The sequence below is a fragment of the Gambusia affinis genome, linkage group LG06 (assembly GCF_019740435.1).
Source record: "Gambusia affinis linkage group LG06, SWU_Gaff_1.0, whole genome shotgun sequence".
In the NCBI taxonomy this organism is placed as follows: domain Eukaryota; kingdom Metazoa; phylum Chordata; class Actinopteri; order Cyprinodontiformes; family Poeciliidae; genus Gambusia; species Gambusia affinis.
In genome coordinates, this window is record NC_057873.1 from 21,826,729 (window position 1) to 21,844,944 (window position 18,216).

The 18,216-nt window shown below is 40.7% G+C and overlaps 1 protein-coding gene across 6 annotated transcripts in view; it reads right to left on the minus strand.

Annotated features, from left to right (window-relative positions):
• Positions 1-18,216, minus strand: part of npas1 (neuronal PAS domain protein 1) — a 91,463-nt gene that overhangs the window by 10,979 nt on the left and 62,268 nt on the right. For 3 of the 6 annotated variants that reach the window (XM_044120673.1, XM_044120675.1, XM_044120674.1), the window contains 4 exons: positions 15,029-15,096; positions 12,293-12,382; positions 437-611; positions 177-292 (listed from right to left, as the gene is read on the minus strand). In XM_044120673.1, the coding sequence (XP_043976608.1) occupies positions 177-292; positions 437-611; positions 12,293-12,382; positions 15,029-15,096 (449 nt within the window). The remainder of the gene's footprint in view (positions 1-176; positions 293-436; positions 612-12,292; positions 12,383-15,028; positions 15,097-18,216) is intronic. The other 3 variants (XM_044120678.1, XM_044120676.1, XM_044120677.1) reach the window with 3 other exon arrangements.

Sequence of the window (18,216 nt, forward strand, 5' to 3'; positions counted from 1 at the left end):
CAAATAACCTGCAGCATTTGCTGTCACGAAAATCCAGATTGTGCAAAAACTCTGGTAATAGCAGCACTTCCTCTCTTTCAGACAACAGGCCTATCATGATCAGTATGAAACTGTAACCTCTACCGAATGTTACTGAATGAATATTTTGAGATTATGGGGAATTCCTCAGTAGTTACCTTGTATCCGGAGGATTTGACATGCAGGCCTCTTTTGGTGAGTGTGGACTTCATTCGGATGAAAAAGCCACGTTCTGGAGGATCGTCAGCAGCAGAATGAGGACTGGAGGGACCTGCTGTCAAAGATAAAAATACAATTTTAATGACTGATAAAGCAACGGAAAAAAAACCACACCACTGCTATATTATGTGGCGAGAGACTTTGCCTAGGGAAATGGCAAAAATCTAAATTTAGCTGCTTATTACAGGACAAAAAGTACCAGGCTCAGGGGTACCGGCTAGTGAAGAGGCGGAGGCGGTGCTGGAGGCGCTGTCGGGGGCGACGTGGCAGCCGGCTTCGGCCCGCAGGTGCGGTTTGATCCCCAACCGCTCGGCCATCTCCACGTGGTCCGCCGGGTGGATGTAGTCGAACACGCTGCTGCCGGTCAGCTCCACCTGAACGGAGGCACGGCCAACCATCAGAGTCTAACGCTTAGAGCACAAACAGCTACAGCTCACACACATGGGTAGGGCAAAAAAAAAAAAAAAAAAAAAAAATCAATATATGTTATGACAGGAAAATGAAAGCACCGCTCTGGGTTACTACTCAACAAGGAATGAGGAGGTTGTAAGACATCCCCCCACCCATCATATACACACACACATACACCCACACACACGCCCACACACCCACATAACACAATCCAGCCTCAGAGGGCTATGTCACTACAGTTGTACACAAATAAAACCCGGAGAGATAAAAATCAATTGTATTTGTTGATTAAATACAGGTGAACTCCAACTATCTCAAAAGGTCACATTACTATTCTTCCTATTGTGTTCCACCCTGCTCCTTCTTTCAGTTACAGTCTTCCCCAGCCGGCATAAAGAGTGGTGCAACAGCTCCATACGATGCTATCATCATAATACATCACAGTCGCATCTCTAATCATTTAAAGGTAATAATGGTGCTGCTGTTGCATGGCATCCATAAAAGCTGCACAATCTAAGACGCTGTGATTCCATCTGAAGGTGTATAAACGAGTGTGTAGGCGTCCGTGCGTGTGTGTGTGTGTGTGTGTGAGAGAGAAGGAAACAATATCGGGGTGTAAAGGCCTTCTATTATGGTATGCAGCTTCTGTTACATCTGTGAACGTTTGTGTGTTTCCGCAACGTGTGTGTCTGTGTGGCACAACCATTCCATCTGATAAAACCCATGGCCACAGCAGCCTCACACCCTTGTCTGTAGGACACAACCATTTATTACCGGATTAGAGCCATTTACTGCAGGCTTTATGGGAGCTTCAGCTGGTCCTCAAGGACATCACAGCCAGGGAAGAGCGGAAGAAGAGTAAAGAAGGAGGGAGTGGAGGAATGAGGGCGAAGGAGGGCGAGAAGGAAACCCCATCAGAGAGAGCGGGGATGGAAGAAAAGGGCTGGATTTAAAAAAAAGAAAATCCCAAATAGAAGAGCCGCCAAAGGTCCTAAGGAACTTCACAGAACCCAATCTATGAATTTTTGTTTTTGTGGAAAATGGCGCGACTGTGTCTAAATCTAAATATGGAGGCTAAAAGGGTGACAATGCTGAAGTTGGTCAAAACTTCATTAGGGGAAATTTATCACCTGCATGACTACAAGAGCATCAACACAAATTCAGCTTCTTTTCTCTCTAAAGAAACATCTGCAATCGCACACTGTTTAGACTAAGAGCAACTGGATCTAAACTCAGCAAAACGGAAGAGAAGTCTCTATTTGACGAGACGGCCAGAATCTTTTAGAGAATCAAAAGAATAAGTTCAATTCCCTGTCACAGATGTGGAGATAGAGAACATAAATTGGTCTAAAACCGTTGCCAATAGGACCTCTTTATGGAGAAGCTCCATGTATGGAACCTTGCAAAGGCGTTCATATTTGATCCTTTTGCAACTACAAACTTCCTAATAGACCAATACAAAGGGGAAGAAAATATACTCTTGGGTTTTAAGAATATTTACAAATGACATCTGGATGTGTGCAGTTTGTTTTCTCGTCCCCAGATTCTGTGGCTTCAAGTGCCACCCTTCACTCTATTTACTGCTGCAAGTCTTTTGGTTAAACCTTCCTCCATCCTCTGGGCAAAATATCCTTAGATCAGTCAGATTGGATTGAGATCTGTCAACATGCTTTTTGAAGTCTTGACAGATTTTTATTTTTAAAGGTTTCCGTGGTACTATTGGCCTTTATTTGCAGTATTCGGAAAGACGGGGAGAGAAACAAAAGGGATGAAAGTTTTTGTCAGTTTCCAACCTGATAATGGTTGAAAATGTTGTCAAGTTGGGAATCTCATAATGAGATTTAAGTCTGGACCTTAGATAGTTATGTTACATTGTGACAGAATGTCCATGAGGAAGAGTGAAAATCTGTATTGGTCTGAAAGTCTGTTGTTGCCTCTAAAAGGTTTTCTTTCCAGGATTGCCTTCGATTTAGCTCCATCCATCTTCCAATCAACTCCAACTAGTTTCCCTGCATAGTTTCCCGCGCTGGAGGAAAGCATTCCCTCAGCATGATGGTCATGTATGATGTTTTCCCCCCATACGTCTCCTTAAATGCGCGCGTACCTTTTCCCCCTGTGTTCCTCGATCTTTATGACTCTGTTTGTTCTGTAATGCTGCGACAGATCTCTGAGATCGTCACGAAACCGCAGGATTTCTACAGAGATCAATAATGAATTACACACAGGTGGAGGGAAATTTGTGGTTGCAATCAACAAAATGTTAAAATGTTCATGAAGCATTAACACTTCTGCAAGCCACTGAGCATCCACACCTTGCTTTTTTTTCAGGAAGATGTAATAAAAACAGGATGTAATTTAATAACTTAAAGTGATAAGATTACCTGTTTATATTTGTTGCTGTTGGACTGCATACTGATTTCAATTTGTTTATTTCCACTGTCTATGCTTACACATGTAGAACAGATATTAGCATAAATCATTATGGCTACCTGGGTAGTCTTATCCGACATCCTCAGCAGACTTTAAATAAAACACTCACTTTCCCTTAGCTCACTGATGGCATCATGCTGCATCTTCAACATGTTCTCCTCTGGCATTTCCACTAGTGACAAGACATGCATACAACATGGAGAATATTTTCTTTTATACTGTCTAACAGACAAAAGCACAAAATATTTGCTTCTCAGAGGTTTCATCTGTCTTTGTGGTCTTGTTTTCTAGGGGATTTTTTATTTCTGTATTTTTTTTTAACTGCAAAAATGAGTTATTTCAGACTTTTGGCCTCAGTTTACATAAAAATATTTTTTTAATTTCCACATAAGATCACAGTGGTCTTATGTGGACTTTGACTAGGTCAATCTAAAACATGAATATGTTGATCTTTAGCTTTGGCTGTACCTACAGTATAAAATCTTGTACAGCCTTTTAAAATGATTTTTTTCCCCCCAGGATTGCTCTGTATTTAGTTCCCCTTAACTCCAACTCTGCTCCAACTCTGTCCCTCTTGAAGAAAAGCCACTCCACATCATGACGCTGCTACCAGAAAAAGCAATAAAGCTGCTTTTTCTTGCAACTTTATTCTAAAAGTTAGATTTGTAGAGTGCGTGACTAAAGTATGTCTTGTCGTCAGATTCCTCCACTTGATCAATGGATCTCTGTGGTATCTACAGAGTTACCATGACCCATTTGGCTACTTCTCTGGTTAGTGGCCTTGTTATCTAGTTTGTTTCATATTAGTTTGTATGTAAGTTCGCAGACGATGCTCAAAGACTTTTCCTTATAAACCAATGCTGGTTAAACTTCTCCACAACTCTCTGACCTTTCTAGTGTGCTCCTTGACCTTCACAAGGCTCTTCTTATCTACACAGGGGTTAAATTACACACTGGTGTGTTTTAATTACTAACTAAGTGACTTCTGAAAGCAGCATGATTGCATTTCTTTAGGGTACAAATAAAACACATTGGACTTTGTGGTTCTAGCAGAACAAAATGTGAAAAAGTTTCTGAAGGTGAACAACACCTTTACAAGGTACTATAGTAGCATTTTTGAGATTAGCATCACATCAGTACCTTAGTGTAAACTCTGCACATGAACATTTCAACAAAACCAACTGATAGCTTGTTCCTTCCTGCTGGCTTGCATGCTACTTTCACACATGTAGTACAGATATTAGCATAAATCATTATGACTGTCTGGGTAGTCACATCCGGCATCCTCACAGGGCTTTAAATAAAACACTCCTATTTCCTCAGCATAAGGTTTGCATCATGTTGGGCCTTCTGCACGCTATTCTCTGGCACCCCTCAAGTATTTCCAGCTGTGATTGTGCATCTCCCAGGGAGAATATTGTCTTTACTGTGACAGACAAAACCGCTTTTAATATTCCAGAGAGTTTCAATAGACATTTAAGGGTGGTTCAAGAAACAGGATTATCAATGTAGTAATCCTATTTTATCTCATTTAACGGGAAGGATGTGTTTTTTTTCTTTTCTTCTTCTTTACTTTCACATTGTAGTTCCTATGCTGCATCATTACCAACACTACTACTATTTTCAACACTATGCATGTAATGTTAAACTATTTGATTAGGGTTTTTAAAAAATCTGTAGCTTCGTTGAAAATAGATGTTCTTCTAAAATTCATCGCAGTTTTGAAATCCCCCAGAAAGAGATGATGAGTCTTGTCCATTTTGTAAATGGCAAAACATTCAGTGTAAGCAAAACTAGAATATGCAGAGTAATGCACATTAGGAAAAAGCAGCTTGAAATACCAATACAACATTCTGAGCATTGATTGAGAAAAAAAATGCTAAAGTTATGGCCACCGTCGTAAATAAAAAGAAATTGGCTTTAAGTTCACATTTCTTTACAAACAGAGTAATAAACATCGCAGGACTTGGAATGAATATAGGTATTGTGAAAAAATGTAATATTTTTGTTACATTTTAGATAGTGAAACTTATACATCATGTAGATTGTTTAAAAGTTAACTATTAGAAGCTAACGGTGTCACAACCTAATCAACTAATTAACTCAAAAAATATGCAAGGGTCTCAGTCTGGATCAGCAAGCTGTACAATCACGAGGAGGGTTGCTGAATTGACAGATATAAAGTCATTGACATTATTATTATTATTTTACATTGTTGTGATGTAAAACACTTCAAACTGCCTTGTTGCTGAATTGTGCTATACAAATACACTTGATTGGTTGACAGTGATAAATCCAAGCATTTTCATAGGAAGTTCAGTGGAAGGAAAACGTGCACCAGATTACCCCAGATCCAGATTACCGCATTTCTGTTAATACACTTGGATGTAGAACAACCAGCTTCTTCAGCAATGACCTTTTGTGGTTCACCCTCTTGTCAGTGAATGGAGACAATGACCGACTTTTGGACATCTGTCCAGACGTCAGTCTGGATCTTCTCCATGATTGCGTGTCCTACTGACCAAGAGCGAGAGGCCATTAAAGGCTGTGGAAACCTGTGCAGGTGTTTTGATTGAGCTGACTAGAGTGTGTCAACATGAGTTTTCATTAATGAGCTTTTTCACAGTGCTCAAATGATCTGAAGCACAGAATTTTGTATTTTCACGGCCTGGGAGCCATAATTGTCAAAAGGGCAAGAAACAAAAGCTTGGGATGTGTGATACACGAGTTTCACTTTCTGAGACCACTGGCAAGAAATGTTGCACTTATACACAAAATAAGTGTATCTAACCTTTTTTTAGATGTAAATGTACTGTCACAAAAGATTGATTTCATTTATTTTCCTTTTTAAAATGGTTAAATGTGATGTTACTGTGATAAAACAGAAAGAAGACAGCTTTTGTAGAAAGCAGAGGTCATTCTAGGTCTGCCTCCCCTTTTCATTTGTGCAATAAAAAGTCCTATTCTGTTATTCTCTTCTATGACTTTAAACATTTCTCCTTTCTTCAGAAGAGCTGCTCTGATTATGGTTTGAAAGTGTCAGACTGATGAGTCGTTTTTAGGACAATCAAGCTAATGGTGAGTGGAAAAACATCTTAAGGAAACGAGGAAATAACTAAAAATATTTGGTTGACTTTCTATTTTTGTGTATCAGTGAATTAAGTAAGTTGCCTTCACATCTAGCTGTGCAATGTGTATTTTTTGGGTCATTAGTGGACAAAATTCTACATTTCATTGTTCAAACCTTGCTGTATAAATTGAATGTATTCATTTTGCTCCTTCATTAGAGAATTTAGATTATCTAAATAAGGGAAAGTCTAAAAATGTCAATGAAGTAAATATTTTCTGCATGCTAACATCGTTACAATAAAGTGTTTATTTTTTCTGATTTCTTTTCTTCTCTGTGTGTATACAAACTTTTAATTATTTTTCTGCGACGACTCTTTTTTGTTCTGAGATTAAGTTTATTTGTTCTCCTCCTGTTTCATCTCCATTTAATGCTTTTATATCAGCATTAATGCTTTAAAACAATTATTGTTTGGTCTCTCCTTGGATTAAGGTCAGGTTGAGCTTTTTTACATTTTTCTTTGAATTAAATCAAGATCTATTCAGATTCAAAGACAAATTTAACAAACCCTGAGTCCGAATGGACAAACAATATGAAAGAGACAGAGTTTCCCTGCCTTGTGGCATTGGAAAACAAGGTAGCAAGACAAACAGGTCCTTATGGGCTTTACTGGGGCTTAAGACCTATCCGAATAATATCACTCCATCACAGGCAGGAGGGAGGGATTGAAAAACGATCAAGCAGAAATTAGAAGATGAGAAAAAGACGGTGCAATCGAGAGGATGAGTCGGGCTCAGACACGAAAACAGGTATGGGATGGAGAGCGAGAGAGACATGAGGAGACGCCGAGATCATTCAAATTTTTCCGAGTGTGTGTGTGTGTGTGTGTGCGTGTGTGTGCAAGCACGCGGGTGGGACGTGTGTGCGAGCCCACAGCGCGCATACGCCTCTGTTTCGCTGCGTATGTGACCAGACTGTCTGTTCTTTTTCTGTCATTGTGTGTGTGTGTGTGTGTGTGTCTGTCAGAACATCTGTGTGTGCGTGCGTGGGTGAGTGAGTGTGTGTGTGTGTGCAGACTGAGATCCACGTGCATGTATGTATGGTGGTGTGGAGGGGCATGGAGCAAGGTGGGGGGAGGAGGAGAGACATGATATAAATAATAGCAGGGGGCTTTAATATGTATGAGGCATCCGGGCAGTGGTCCACAACACACTAGAAGCCTTCACTGACTGATGGGAGAGGGAAGGAGGAGGGAGGGGGCTGTTGGCGGGGGGGTGGAGGGGGGGGGGCTGCATACTAACCATTCGCAGATCAATTCTCTCCTCCCTCCATCTCCCATTCTTCCTCCTTTCTCTTTAGCCTATTTATCCTTCCCCCCCCCCCCTTTCCACTGGACAGTATTCTTACTTCTCCATCCCTTTTCTTGCCTCCTGTCTCCTCCTCCTGTTTCATCCCCATTCTTTGCCCCACTGTGAGATGTTATATGAGGATTGCTGGGGAATAAAACAAATAAATAAATACCTGTAGAGGCGCCGGGAGGGGGGTTGAGGGAAGAGGGGGGTGGCGAGACGGGGCTGTGCCCTTGGTCAAGGTGCCTGACCTAAGCTAAGTCGGCTAAGCAACCCCACTGTCAGGGGAGCGGCCCGGGGTGTAAGCCGGGGCAGAGGGGTCAGGCGGAAAGGGTGGGGAGGGAAAAGTGGGACGCGAGACGCAGAGCAGGAGGGTCGATCCACGGGGGCTACATGCCCTCTAAAACAAACCACCAGTTCTACTTTTCCACTCAGAGCCTCGTTTGTTTGTCTGTCCTTCCCTTTCCCCGGCGACCGCCTTCCACTCGCCAACAAAGCATACCAAAGTGGTTTTGTCCTTTTCCTCCTACCCTCAATTCTGTCTCCCTTTCTTTCCTGTATATATTGGGGGGGGGTTATCGTCTTCGCTGTTCGTGCCCGTTAACACTCGACACGCTCCCTCTGGCGCGTTCCCTCGCACCCTCTTTCTCCGATCATAAACCTCCTGCTATCTCCGCCCGCTCACGTCTTTTTAGGCAGGTAGTTGTGGCGTTGTGTGTTCAAGGTTTCGAATGTAATCTTCGATCATAAATAATTTCATTAGAATGCTGATGGCTTAGGCCCTGTTTGAGTAGATGTGATGGGTTAGGCCATCTGCTCAGCTGATAAGAACAGCTCTGTTTTATTAGCGTCTCCACAGAAGTCTCGGCTGCCTTGTTTACCTAGGCAATCCCAGGGCGAATTTCATTCCTACTGCACGTTTAAGCTCTATTTACACACACACTGTCTCACTCTTTTCCTCCCTTATTCCCTCGCTTTATTTTCTCTCTGTCTGTTAATTGTCTGTCTGGCTCTCTCTTTTTCCTTCTTTCTTTCTTCCCTCCTGTCACTGCTCCACCTGTTAGCATGTCATCTTTCTGGTCTAATATTGTTAATTTTTTATTTATTTTTTTACAAGTGTTTGTTTTAACATCTGTTTGAAAAGGTTAGAAAGGTCCCACTGCAGGTTCAAATAACTTAGACATTGTTTAAAAGAACGCACAGTGTAGCCATCTTTTCCACACTTTAAGTCTGACTAAACGTTTGTTAGGATTTCAGAGTAAATACAGAAAGACCTTTTTTATTCCATTCCTCAAATTTAGAGGCTTACCTAAACCATGTTTAGTATTCCCATAGGCTCAGATGATGATGATATTATGGTTTCGTAGGCTTCTAAGAGGTCAGTTTATTTAATTTTTTTATATTTGAATTTATTTTACTTACTTTAAGGAGATAAAAGGAGCCTGGTCATCCTTCAGTACAATTTTCTTTAACATTCATGGTATTATTCATCAAGTTATTACATCAAAGTATAAACAGCATGAAAATGTTTGCTTATCAGACTGTTCTGGTAGAAAAGACAGGTTCTGTTTTCAGATCTAAAATGTGAGCAACGACCCAAAACAAAAACTAAAGATCTTTTAAAGATGGCCATATGTTTCAATGTGTGAAACGTTTATGATATTGGCAATATGTCATGGCAAAAGCACAGAGAGTAAAAAAAAAAAAAAAAACACACACACAAAAAAATACCAGTTAGTCTTAACTAAAAATGATTTATCTTATTGATTAATTGTCTTTCGTGCTTGGGCCAAACGACGCACCGAGCTAGTGTCCAAGATCAGAGCAAAAGCCCCAGATTTCTACTCTGAGCAAAATTAAAGGACCGATTCACTGTTTTTAAGAAATCAGGACGACATTAGATGAAATAATTGATTTTAGTATAAAGCATAAATACTCAGACGGGCCAAAAGTTAACTAGATTAGATTTACACAATATTTTGAATCACAATATTGTGTGCCATATTGGACTGTCTGCATTAAATATTTGTTATTTGACATATTTTAACCATTTGTAAAACTTCTGCTTGCTAGTAACATATTCGGCCAGTAGGAAGGACCGTCGGTGGCTTCATGGCTCAAACTTGATTTATGTTTTCACACAAAATGCGATTTGGGTTTCTTGAAAAAAAAAAAAAGAAAATTGTGAAGAGTCCAAGAATTACCTTCAATCTATTTATTCATCAAAAACGTCAGTCAGCGTGTGCTACTATTGTCACTATTGTGATAATAGTAGCACAACTGAGTGTTTTGTTGATGTTTAAAACAGCCCTAAAATGGATTCAGTCTGAGATATATGAACATTTTTAATCAAATTGTGAAACACAGAAAGCATTTATTTTCTTTGTTTAGCATCAAGAGGATCTAAAGGTGGCTTGAAAACCTAAATATAAAGATACTGCAGTTTTTCTGAAACACATATTTGATCAGTGAACCCGGGGTTTGGTGAGGGTAGCATTCATACAGGATCTGCCAATTAGTGCATAGAGGCCTGTCTTCTAAAACCAAATTGTTGCAATTCAACATTAGCCCCATCCCAGAAAACACTTGGACTTTCTGCCATGGCTTAAGTATTTCATGCAGGTTGTGAGTTTCGCCTGCATCTCCTGTAGGTCATAAAGGCTTTACTGCAGAGTCACAACAGACAAAAGAATGATTAACGCTGATCAATTGCTTTTCATTGTGTAGTCGCCATGTGAATGTTAAACTCTGGAATAGGACAGCGTTAGGGTTTAGACTCCAACATTATTCTTTTTATTGCCATCAATAACACTAAATCACTGCAAGTTTTCATGTAAAAATACACTCAATTACTCTTGTAATTGTACTTTTCTTTCCCCTCCTCTCTCGTGCTGTACCCATCCCTCTTCATCTTCCTCTTATCACACCTCCTCTCCTTTCCTACCACTCTCTTTCTCTCGCTAGCTGTCTCTATCTATCTTCCCATCCCCCTTGGTGTTTTTTTCCCCCTCCCTACAATCAATGTGGCTTTTAAGATGCCTATCGATTTGTTCCCCTAGACAGGCCCAGCGCACTGGGGCGACACTTTGATTGCTGGGCCAGTAATTACTGTTATTATTTATGCATCTGGGCAAAATGGCAGGACTTAACATTCACAGTACAAGAGGCCACAGGCAATCAACAGAGGTGAACACCTGGAGCAGATGGGAGGGAGTAAAAGAAGGAGAGCCACCCCGGGAATGGGCTCGAGTCAGAGGTACTCACACAAACGCACACACGCACACACACACACACACTCCTGGGGACGCAACATAAAAACAAAAGAGGTAGAATATAGGGAAAAGTGTGAAAATTTAATAAAATATGCAGTACAGGTACGTACAGAGAAAGGAGAAGGTAAATAGCTTGACTGGCCCTGAAACTATGACCAGACAGTCACAACCTAAAACAATCTTTTTCATATAAGTTAGCGCACCATGCTAACACTAACAGGTCACACTAACACAACACTCTTAAAGGTGACAACTCAATACTAACAATGGAGTGAAAAAAATGATACTTTCAGTGTAAGTTAGGTGTTGCATAAACAAGTTAGGTGGCAAACCGCACGCTGGACAATATATTTGCAAAGTATGTTTTGAAAAGCAAACTTCTGACTATTCTAGTGCCCACCATACTGATGACAGAGATGTTCTACTGAACAGCTTTTTTTTGATAATGTAAATCAAACATGTAATCCCAGAGAACAAGCTTGAATGCCTTTGAGCAGACCATTTTTACTTCAGTAAATATATATGCAAGTGTACTTTTAAAAACTCTACATTTTGAGTCGCTTTCTCTTTTTTTTATCACAAGATAAAAAAATCCCATTGCTCTCCATTTATGTGTGACGCACAAAGGCAGTGATGCAGCTGATGAATACAGGAGACAAAAAGTCTCACCTTCAAAATAAAACCAGGTTTTCCTGAATTAAAGCTGGTAATGTGGATTCGCGTGAAGAAGTAACACATAACGCGTGTTCGATTTGCAGTTTTTATCCAGGTGAGTGAAGGACATCTGAAGGGCACCGAAGTGACCCACAGAACCAGGTCCAGTCAACGTTTTCTTGGCAGCACACTTGCATGCAGAGTGAGATTTCAGTGACGCTAGCTGCATGAACGGCACTAATCATTACTGTTTTTGTCTGTTTTTAAATATGAACACCTCTCTCTTACACACAGTGTGACGATGCTTCTCCTCTAATGTAAACGATTAACAGTTATTTATTGCAGGGAGGCTTGAGAGAAATACTTTGAAAGAGGAAAAACCCAGATAAAGTAACTGTAATTAAAAAAAAAAAAGAAGAAGAAGGACGTATGGTCATTGTCCCTTAAAGTTGGGATTTTCATGGTTTGGACCACAGTGCTATCTGCAAAACTCCGGGAGGTTTTTTTTTTTTTCTACATGAGGCTAAATGAACTGCAGTCACAGCAGAAAGTAGTTCATTCTTTTATGTGTGAATGAAACACCAATAGCAACAGCAAAATGTTTACAGAAATGTAAGCAATAACATAGGTAGAGGTCAAGGGGTCGTTGTTGTATATTTGTTCTCTCAAGCTGGGTGAGCTCTCTCTGAAAATCTCTTTTTTTTTAATACCGTAGTTCTTGAAGAATAAGGGAAATAGCTAACATCATTATTGGGAGGTGAAGATTGACAAAAAAACTGAGGTTGGAAACCTGAGATTTTGATAGGTACATCTGTGGTACAAGACGGCGTGTGTGTGTGTGTATGTCTGAGAGGAGGATGAGGTAACCTTACCTGTGAGAGCCCCAGGTAGATGGAAACTGTCTCTGAGATGTAGAGGAAACGTCCCTCCTGACTGACCACAAACACAAAGCCATCCAGAGACTGCACACAGAAACACACACACACACGCACGCACACACACCCACAAACATAAAAAGGTAAACAGAAACAAGACAGACAAATTAGAGCAATTAGCATGTATCGAACAAATTGCAAGGAGCTAGAGAACAAACAACACATCACCCTTCGGCCTCTTCTCTCAATTTACAACTGCACACACACACACACCTTTATGCAGTTACACACAACAGCTGTGAGCAAGACCTGCATTACCAACACAGTTACACACACACACACACACCCATATAAACAAATTTAGAACAGAGAAACTGAGCTCATAGACCAGGGCTGTTTCAATCAGCTGTAATAAAGTCAGAGACAAAGCTTCATCCTTGATCTCCAGCCACAAACACAAGTGAGCACACGCACACACACACACACACACACGCACCTAAGCCCAAAGCAGACACAGACAGAACCAGAGTCATTATAGGCTGCCGTGACTCTAATGAGAAGTGAAAGGTATACAGCCAGCCCATTAGAGGTTACTGCTTCAGAGAATAATATTAATCGTCATAACAGGCATCCAGGAATGAGCCGACGCAGCCTCACAGACGCACACAACAGACCTGGGCCACTTGGAGATGGGAGGAAAAAAAAAAAAAGATTGCTTGTTTTGGCGGCCCAAGCGCTTAAAGTGGCGGCGGTAATTTATGCACAACTGACACATCCAGTATGCAAATGACTGGCCAGGGTGTGGGGCGTCATGTGTCGCAGCGAAGAGAAACCAGCCGTCTGAATGTCGGAGAACTAAAGTGCAATTATCAAGCTATTACGGGAGGGAGGACGGCAGGGAGGAGGAAAGAGAGAGAAGAGGGGGGAAAAAATTCATACAGTTTTTCTGGAGCGTTAATTTGATTTCTATCAGCACCGTTCCCCGAGCCTCTTTAAAATGCCAGAGGAGGGGAGACACATGCGATCTTTCTTTGTTTTAACACGGCCTCCTCACTTCTAAATTCCCAATTTCAGTTCTTTATCTGTTCCCACTTATTCCCCTACCCCGCCTTCCCCCAAACGCCCTCCCAGTACAAAGCAAAGAGCTGCAGGACCACCTTCTTTGCACTTCCTCTGAGTCTTTGTACATTCTGCATTTCATCACTCCTGCAACTCCCCCCTGCCCCAAAATGCCCCTCAGGCTCCATTCATCAGTCGATCCAATAGAGAGACAGACAACAACAGTGTCCGAGTGCCTGAGCTTTATCAGATGTTTGCGTCTGTGTATACAAATTCACTTGGGAGTCTGCATGGAAATATTAAATTGAGGAACACACTAAAACCTGCCATTTAAATAAACTCCCGCTTCGGTGCCTTGCAAATTTTTCCACATTTTGTCACGTTTCAACTACAAACGTGCAGGTATTTCAGTGGGATTTTAGGTGAGAAACCAACAAAACGTAATGCAGAACTGTAAAGGGGAAGACATATTTCATGGTTAAAAAAAAAATAAAAATCAGAAAAGTGAAGCATGTGTTATAAAATAGATAAATAGAACCACTGTTCTGTGCTATTACACCAGCATTTCTTCTGGAGTTCGTCTCCACCAGCTTTGCCCATTTGAAGAATGAAACTTTTGCTTATTCATTTTTGCAGGTGGTTTAAGCTCAGTCCTTTTGGATGGAGAGCATCATTCAACATTACATTTCTTGACATGGATGATCTGTGAATTCTACTCTGACCTTTGAATGGGTCATTCTAGCATAAAACTGCTTTGATCTAAAACGCGCATTTTCACACGTGTGTTTTTGTATTTTTTAAGACCTCAAACAGGTTTCCTTCAGGGATTGTCATGAATTTAGCTCCATTTATCTCCCATCAACTCGGACCAGGTTCCACCAAGCATCCCCACGTCATGATGCTGCCACCACCTGAGCTGTAGACCGCTACGACTCCTCCAGAGTTACCGAAACAGCTGAAGCTCGGTTGGACTGTATGAACAGAGTGGCTGCTTCACCAATAAATTTTCTCTTTGCCCAGGCTGTCATTTTGTCTAGGTTTACTTATTGGTAGGTTTGCCTCTGTGTCATGTTTTCAGTTCCCTGTGAGACGTTCAAAAGTTGAAATATTGTTATTGTTATAACAACCCAGTCCTGTTTTAAACCTCTCTATTACATGTCTGCTGTCTTCCTTGAGCTTTATGATTCTCATTGATCACTCATTCAGTCCTTTAGAGGCTTTGTACTTATGCTGACAGTAAATCACACAAGTCCTTACTGTTTATTAACTAGGCCACAGGCAGTGGATTACACTGGAAGATCTATAACAGCATCATAGTAATGGCGGTTAAATAAAAATTCGTGGAAATCTTTACAGATTGTTATGTTTAACCATACGTATTTATTTATCTCTCCACTTTGCAAACATATGTGATGCTTTATGTTTGTGTCTCTCAAACAATTTCAATAAATTCAAGAAATCTGTGAATGTAGCACCAAAATAAAACTTAGGAAGGTTCAAACACCGTACTATAAGTATTGTAAATTGTGCAATATCGGGACTGTAAGATAAATATTTTTAAAAATATGGACTAAGTGATTTCTGCTTTTTTTTTTTTTTTTTTTTTTTATGTACCATGACATTTTGATGGCTCCAGTTGAAACAAAAACGATTTGACTTTGTTTTGCTTGTTACCTGCAGGAGGTGAGCCCCAAGGTGCTGCTCAAACATATCAGTGGCCAGAGAATGGGATGATCGTCTAACTGCAAAAGAAAAAGACAAACATGTGTCAATGTAAATGTTAACATTTTGACTATGAAGAAGAGATTTTTTTGGTTAATATTCTATGTTCAGCTGTGTTTTCACAATTGTGCAAGATGAAACAAATGCCAGCTTTACTGAATAAAGTACAAAAAAATGTAGATTTAAATTACAATGACAAGTTCTACCACATTGTCATTTGGATATCGATTGTATTCTTAATATGAACTATTAACCTGTAGTAAAATAAACAGGGACGTTCAGAGTGCTGGCAGCTGTAGCTGCACTATAGTGTTTGTCCTACAATCCAGAAACCTCCTGACTTTAGAATCAGTTCAACCTGTTCAGTTTTGATCCTGGGAACACAAAGTAACCTCTATGACGTCAGGAAGTCCAAACGCTTCAATACTTGGATATATTTACTTCAAAATCTGGATTTAGCTAAAGGATTAACTTCATACTCACTTTAATGTTTATTCTGTTGTAAATTAGAAAACCAAAGAGATTTGCAAATTGTTGTCTGATAGCAAGATGAAACACAAGCAAAACCCTATGCATTTTGTGCCCCAAACATTGCTGGGGGCTTTCTCTAACATACGTTGCATATATATATCCTTCCTGAAAGTTTTTACACATGTCAACATACAACAACTGTGCAGCAATGCTTTAAAAGTTACTTAAAACCAATGCAAAAATATTGCATCAATTTTCTACACAATAAAAATCCTCTCTCTGCACTGATGGAGGTTCACTCACACCTGCATGCTTGATGCGCCAAACACTTACACACCGATACACAGGTTGGTGCATGAATGTGTGCGCAGTAGTCAGTGTAACCAGGTGAATGTGGCTCTAGTGTGGTTAGTTTGTGTGACGCTTGCTACCTACACTGCACCTCTGAACTCTGGCATGGCCATCTGCACAACAGCTGCCCACTGGATATGTTCTCTTTTCCAACCATTCCTTCTTAGACACCAGCTCATCTGCAGACAGATGATGCTGTGTGGAAATCCTGGACAATCAGCAGTATTTAAAAATACTCTGTCCAGGCTGTCAAGCACCAACAACCACCTTACATTCAAAGTCACTTAAATCTCCTTTCGTCCTTATTTTTATGCTCACTTTGAACTTCAGCAAAGTCGTCTTCACCACGTAGACTGTGGATGGGGTTGTATTCAAGCAATTGAATATGTGACCGGTCAGTGTATAAGTATCATAAACAAATTACATGTTAATGATAAGAACTGGTTCACAAATGCCTGAGAATCAGTTCGTCATGTTTGGACTATTGTAAACAGTATTTTAAAACGTGTTGCTGAAAGATAAAAACATTGGCAAGTTTCTGCTCTACCGCAAAAAGCAAGTGATGTGTAACTTTATTGAGTCAATCAAGTTACGCAATTTCTAAACTTCTTTTACATTCGTCACAAACTCTTGTGAACTTCTGATCAAAACAGCAGAAAGTCCAACAACTACTTTCATCCCGTCTTTTGCCAGAGATCCATTACCCGTTATCATCACAAATTTAGTTTAAGCGTCTGAAAAGCTGCGAATAAAACCAAGTTCAAACCACATGATTCCACTGCAGAGACTGTTTCATGTATTCTGTTGAAATATCAGTAAAACCAAAAAGACTAGAACTGTGCTTTAACCTAACTGAATATTTTATAAATAACTCTTAAGTCAGACTTGGTTTATTTTCTTAGCTGTTTTCTGAAAATCTGAATAGTGATATCTTTACAATTTCCCAGCATAGTCTCTAGTTGGTCTTCTGTCAGAACGCATGAAATCCTTTGAATTTGTTAGACGTTACACAAGACGCATGTGTAAAAGCAAATAAAAAACAAACATGCATTTATTTTTATGTCCAAGCAAAAAAATCTTAAACTTTTCTCTTACAGATGAATGTAAGAATTGATCACCTGCAATTTGTAAAAATAACTTCCATCTGATTAGAGAGGAGTCAACTCTGAAAAAAATTTGCCGAAAGTGGTATGTGGGGCACACCACTCGATCTCTGCCAGACACACACACACACACACACATAGTGTCTGCATCACAACTCTTAATGCATCCCAAATACAAGCTATCAGAGCTGCTTCAGTGCCAAAGTGGTGCTGTTTACCAAGGCAATTACAATACAAATAGAGTTGGAGGTGGTTAGGTGGAGGAGTTGGGGGGGATAGGTGCAAAAAGAGCAGTGAGAGGGGAGGGAAAATGAGAAAACACTAAATAAGGCGAGAGTGATCACTTTCTCCAAAGCAAACGTGGCGACAGGGAAGGCTGTGGTGACGTGAAAGATTAATTTAGCAATCAGGCATCTTTATTGTTTTATGTCAGAAAGAGTGTGTGGCAGGAGGATCGTGTGTGTGAGCACCTGCAAGGGTGCACACACACACTCACACACTCACATGGTGGGAACCATATGTGAAAACTAATCTCGCTCCAACAGGGATGCTCTAGAACACAACATTCCCTACATAGCAGAGACAAACTGTGAATGTGAGAGTGCATATGATTGTGCACATGTGAGTCTCTGTGTGCGTGTGTGCGTGTGTGTGTGTGTGTGAGTGTATGTATGCATGGCTTTAAGGATCATCAGATAACTATGCGTGGGCGTGTGTGTGTGTGTGTGTGTGTGTTGCTGCAAGGCTGAGAGAAATCAATAAGCGTTATGACAGGAAAATGAAAGCACTGCTCTGGGTTACAACTGAACACAGAGGGAGACTCAGAACACATAAACACACACAGATATGCAGTAAGAACACACAACCACACACACACACATTTCAGGAATACACACTGCATGATCTGCGATTAAACAACACAAATAGTCCCCTACACTCACACACACACACACACGCCCTCTCTCACACACATAAATACAGAGTTGCTGGACAAAGCCACTGTGGCATTGTGAGATTGGGGTCCCCTCTGTGTAACAGAGTGTGAATATAAATAAGGCAAGTCCATTCAGGCCTGTGAAAGGGGGTCTGGGTGCTGGGACCCTTCAGCCTAGTCAGTTGCTTCACGGACAGAGAGGGGGTGTTTGGAGGAGCCCATCGAGCCTCTCCTCCCCTCCTGTCCGGCTCCCATCTGGGGCAGAGCTGGAGCTGCAGCGC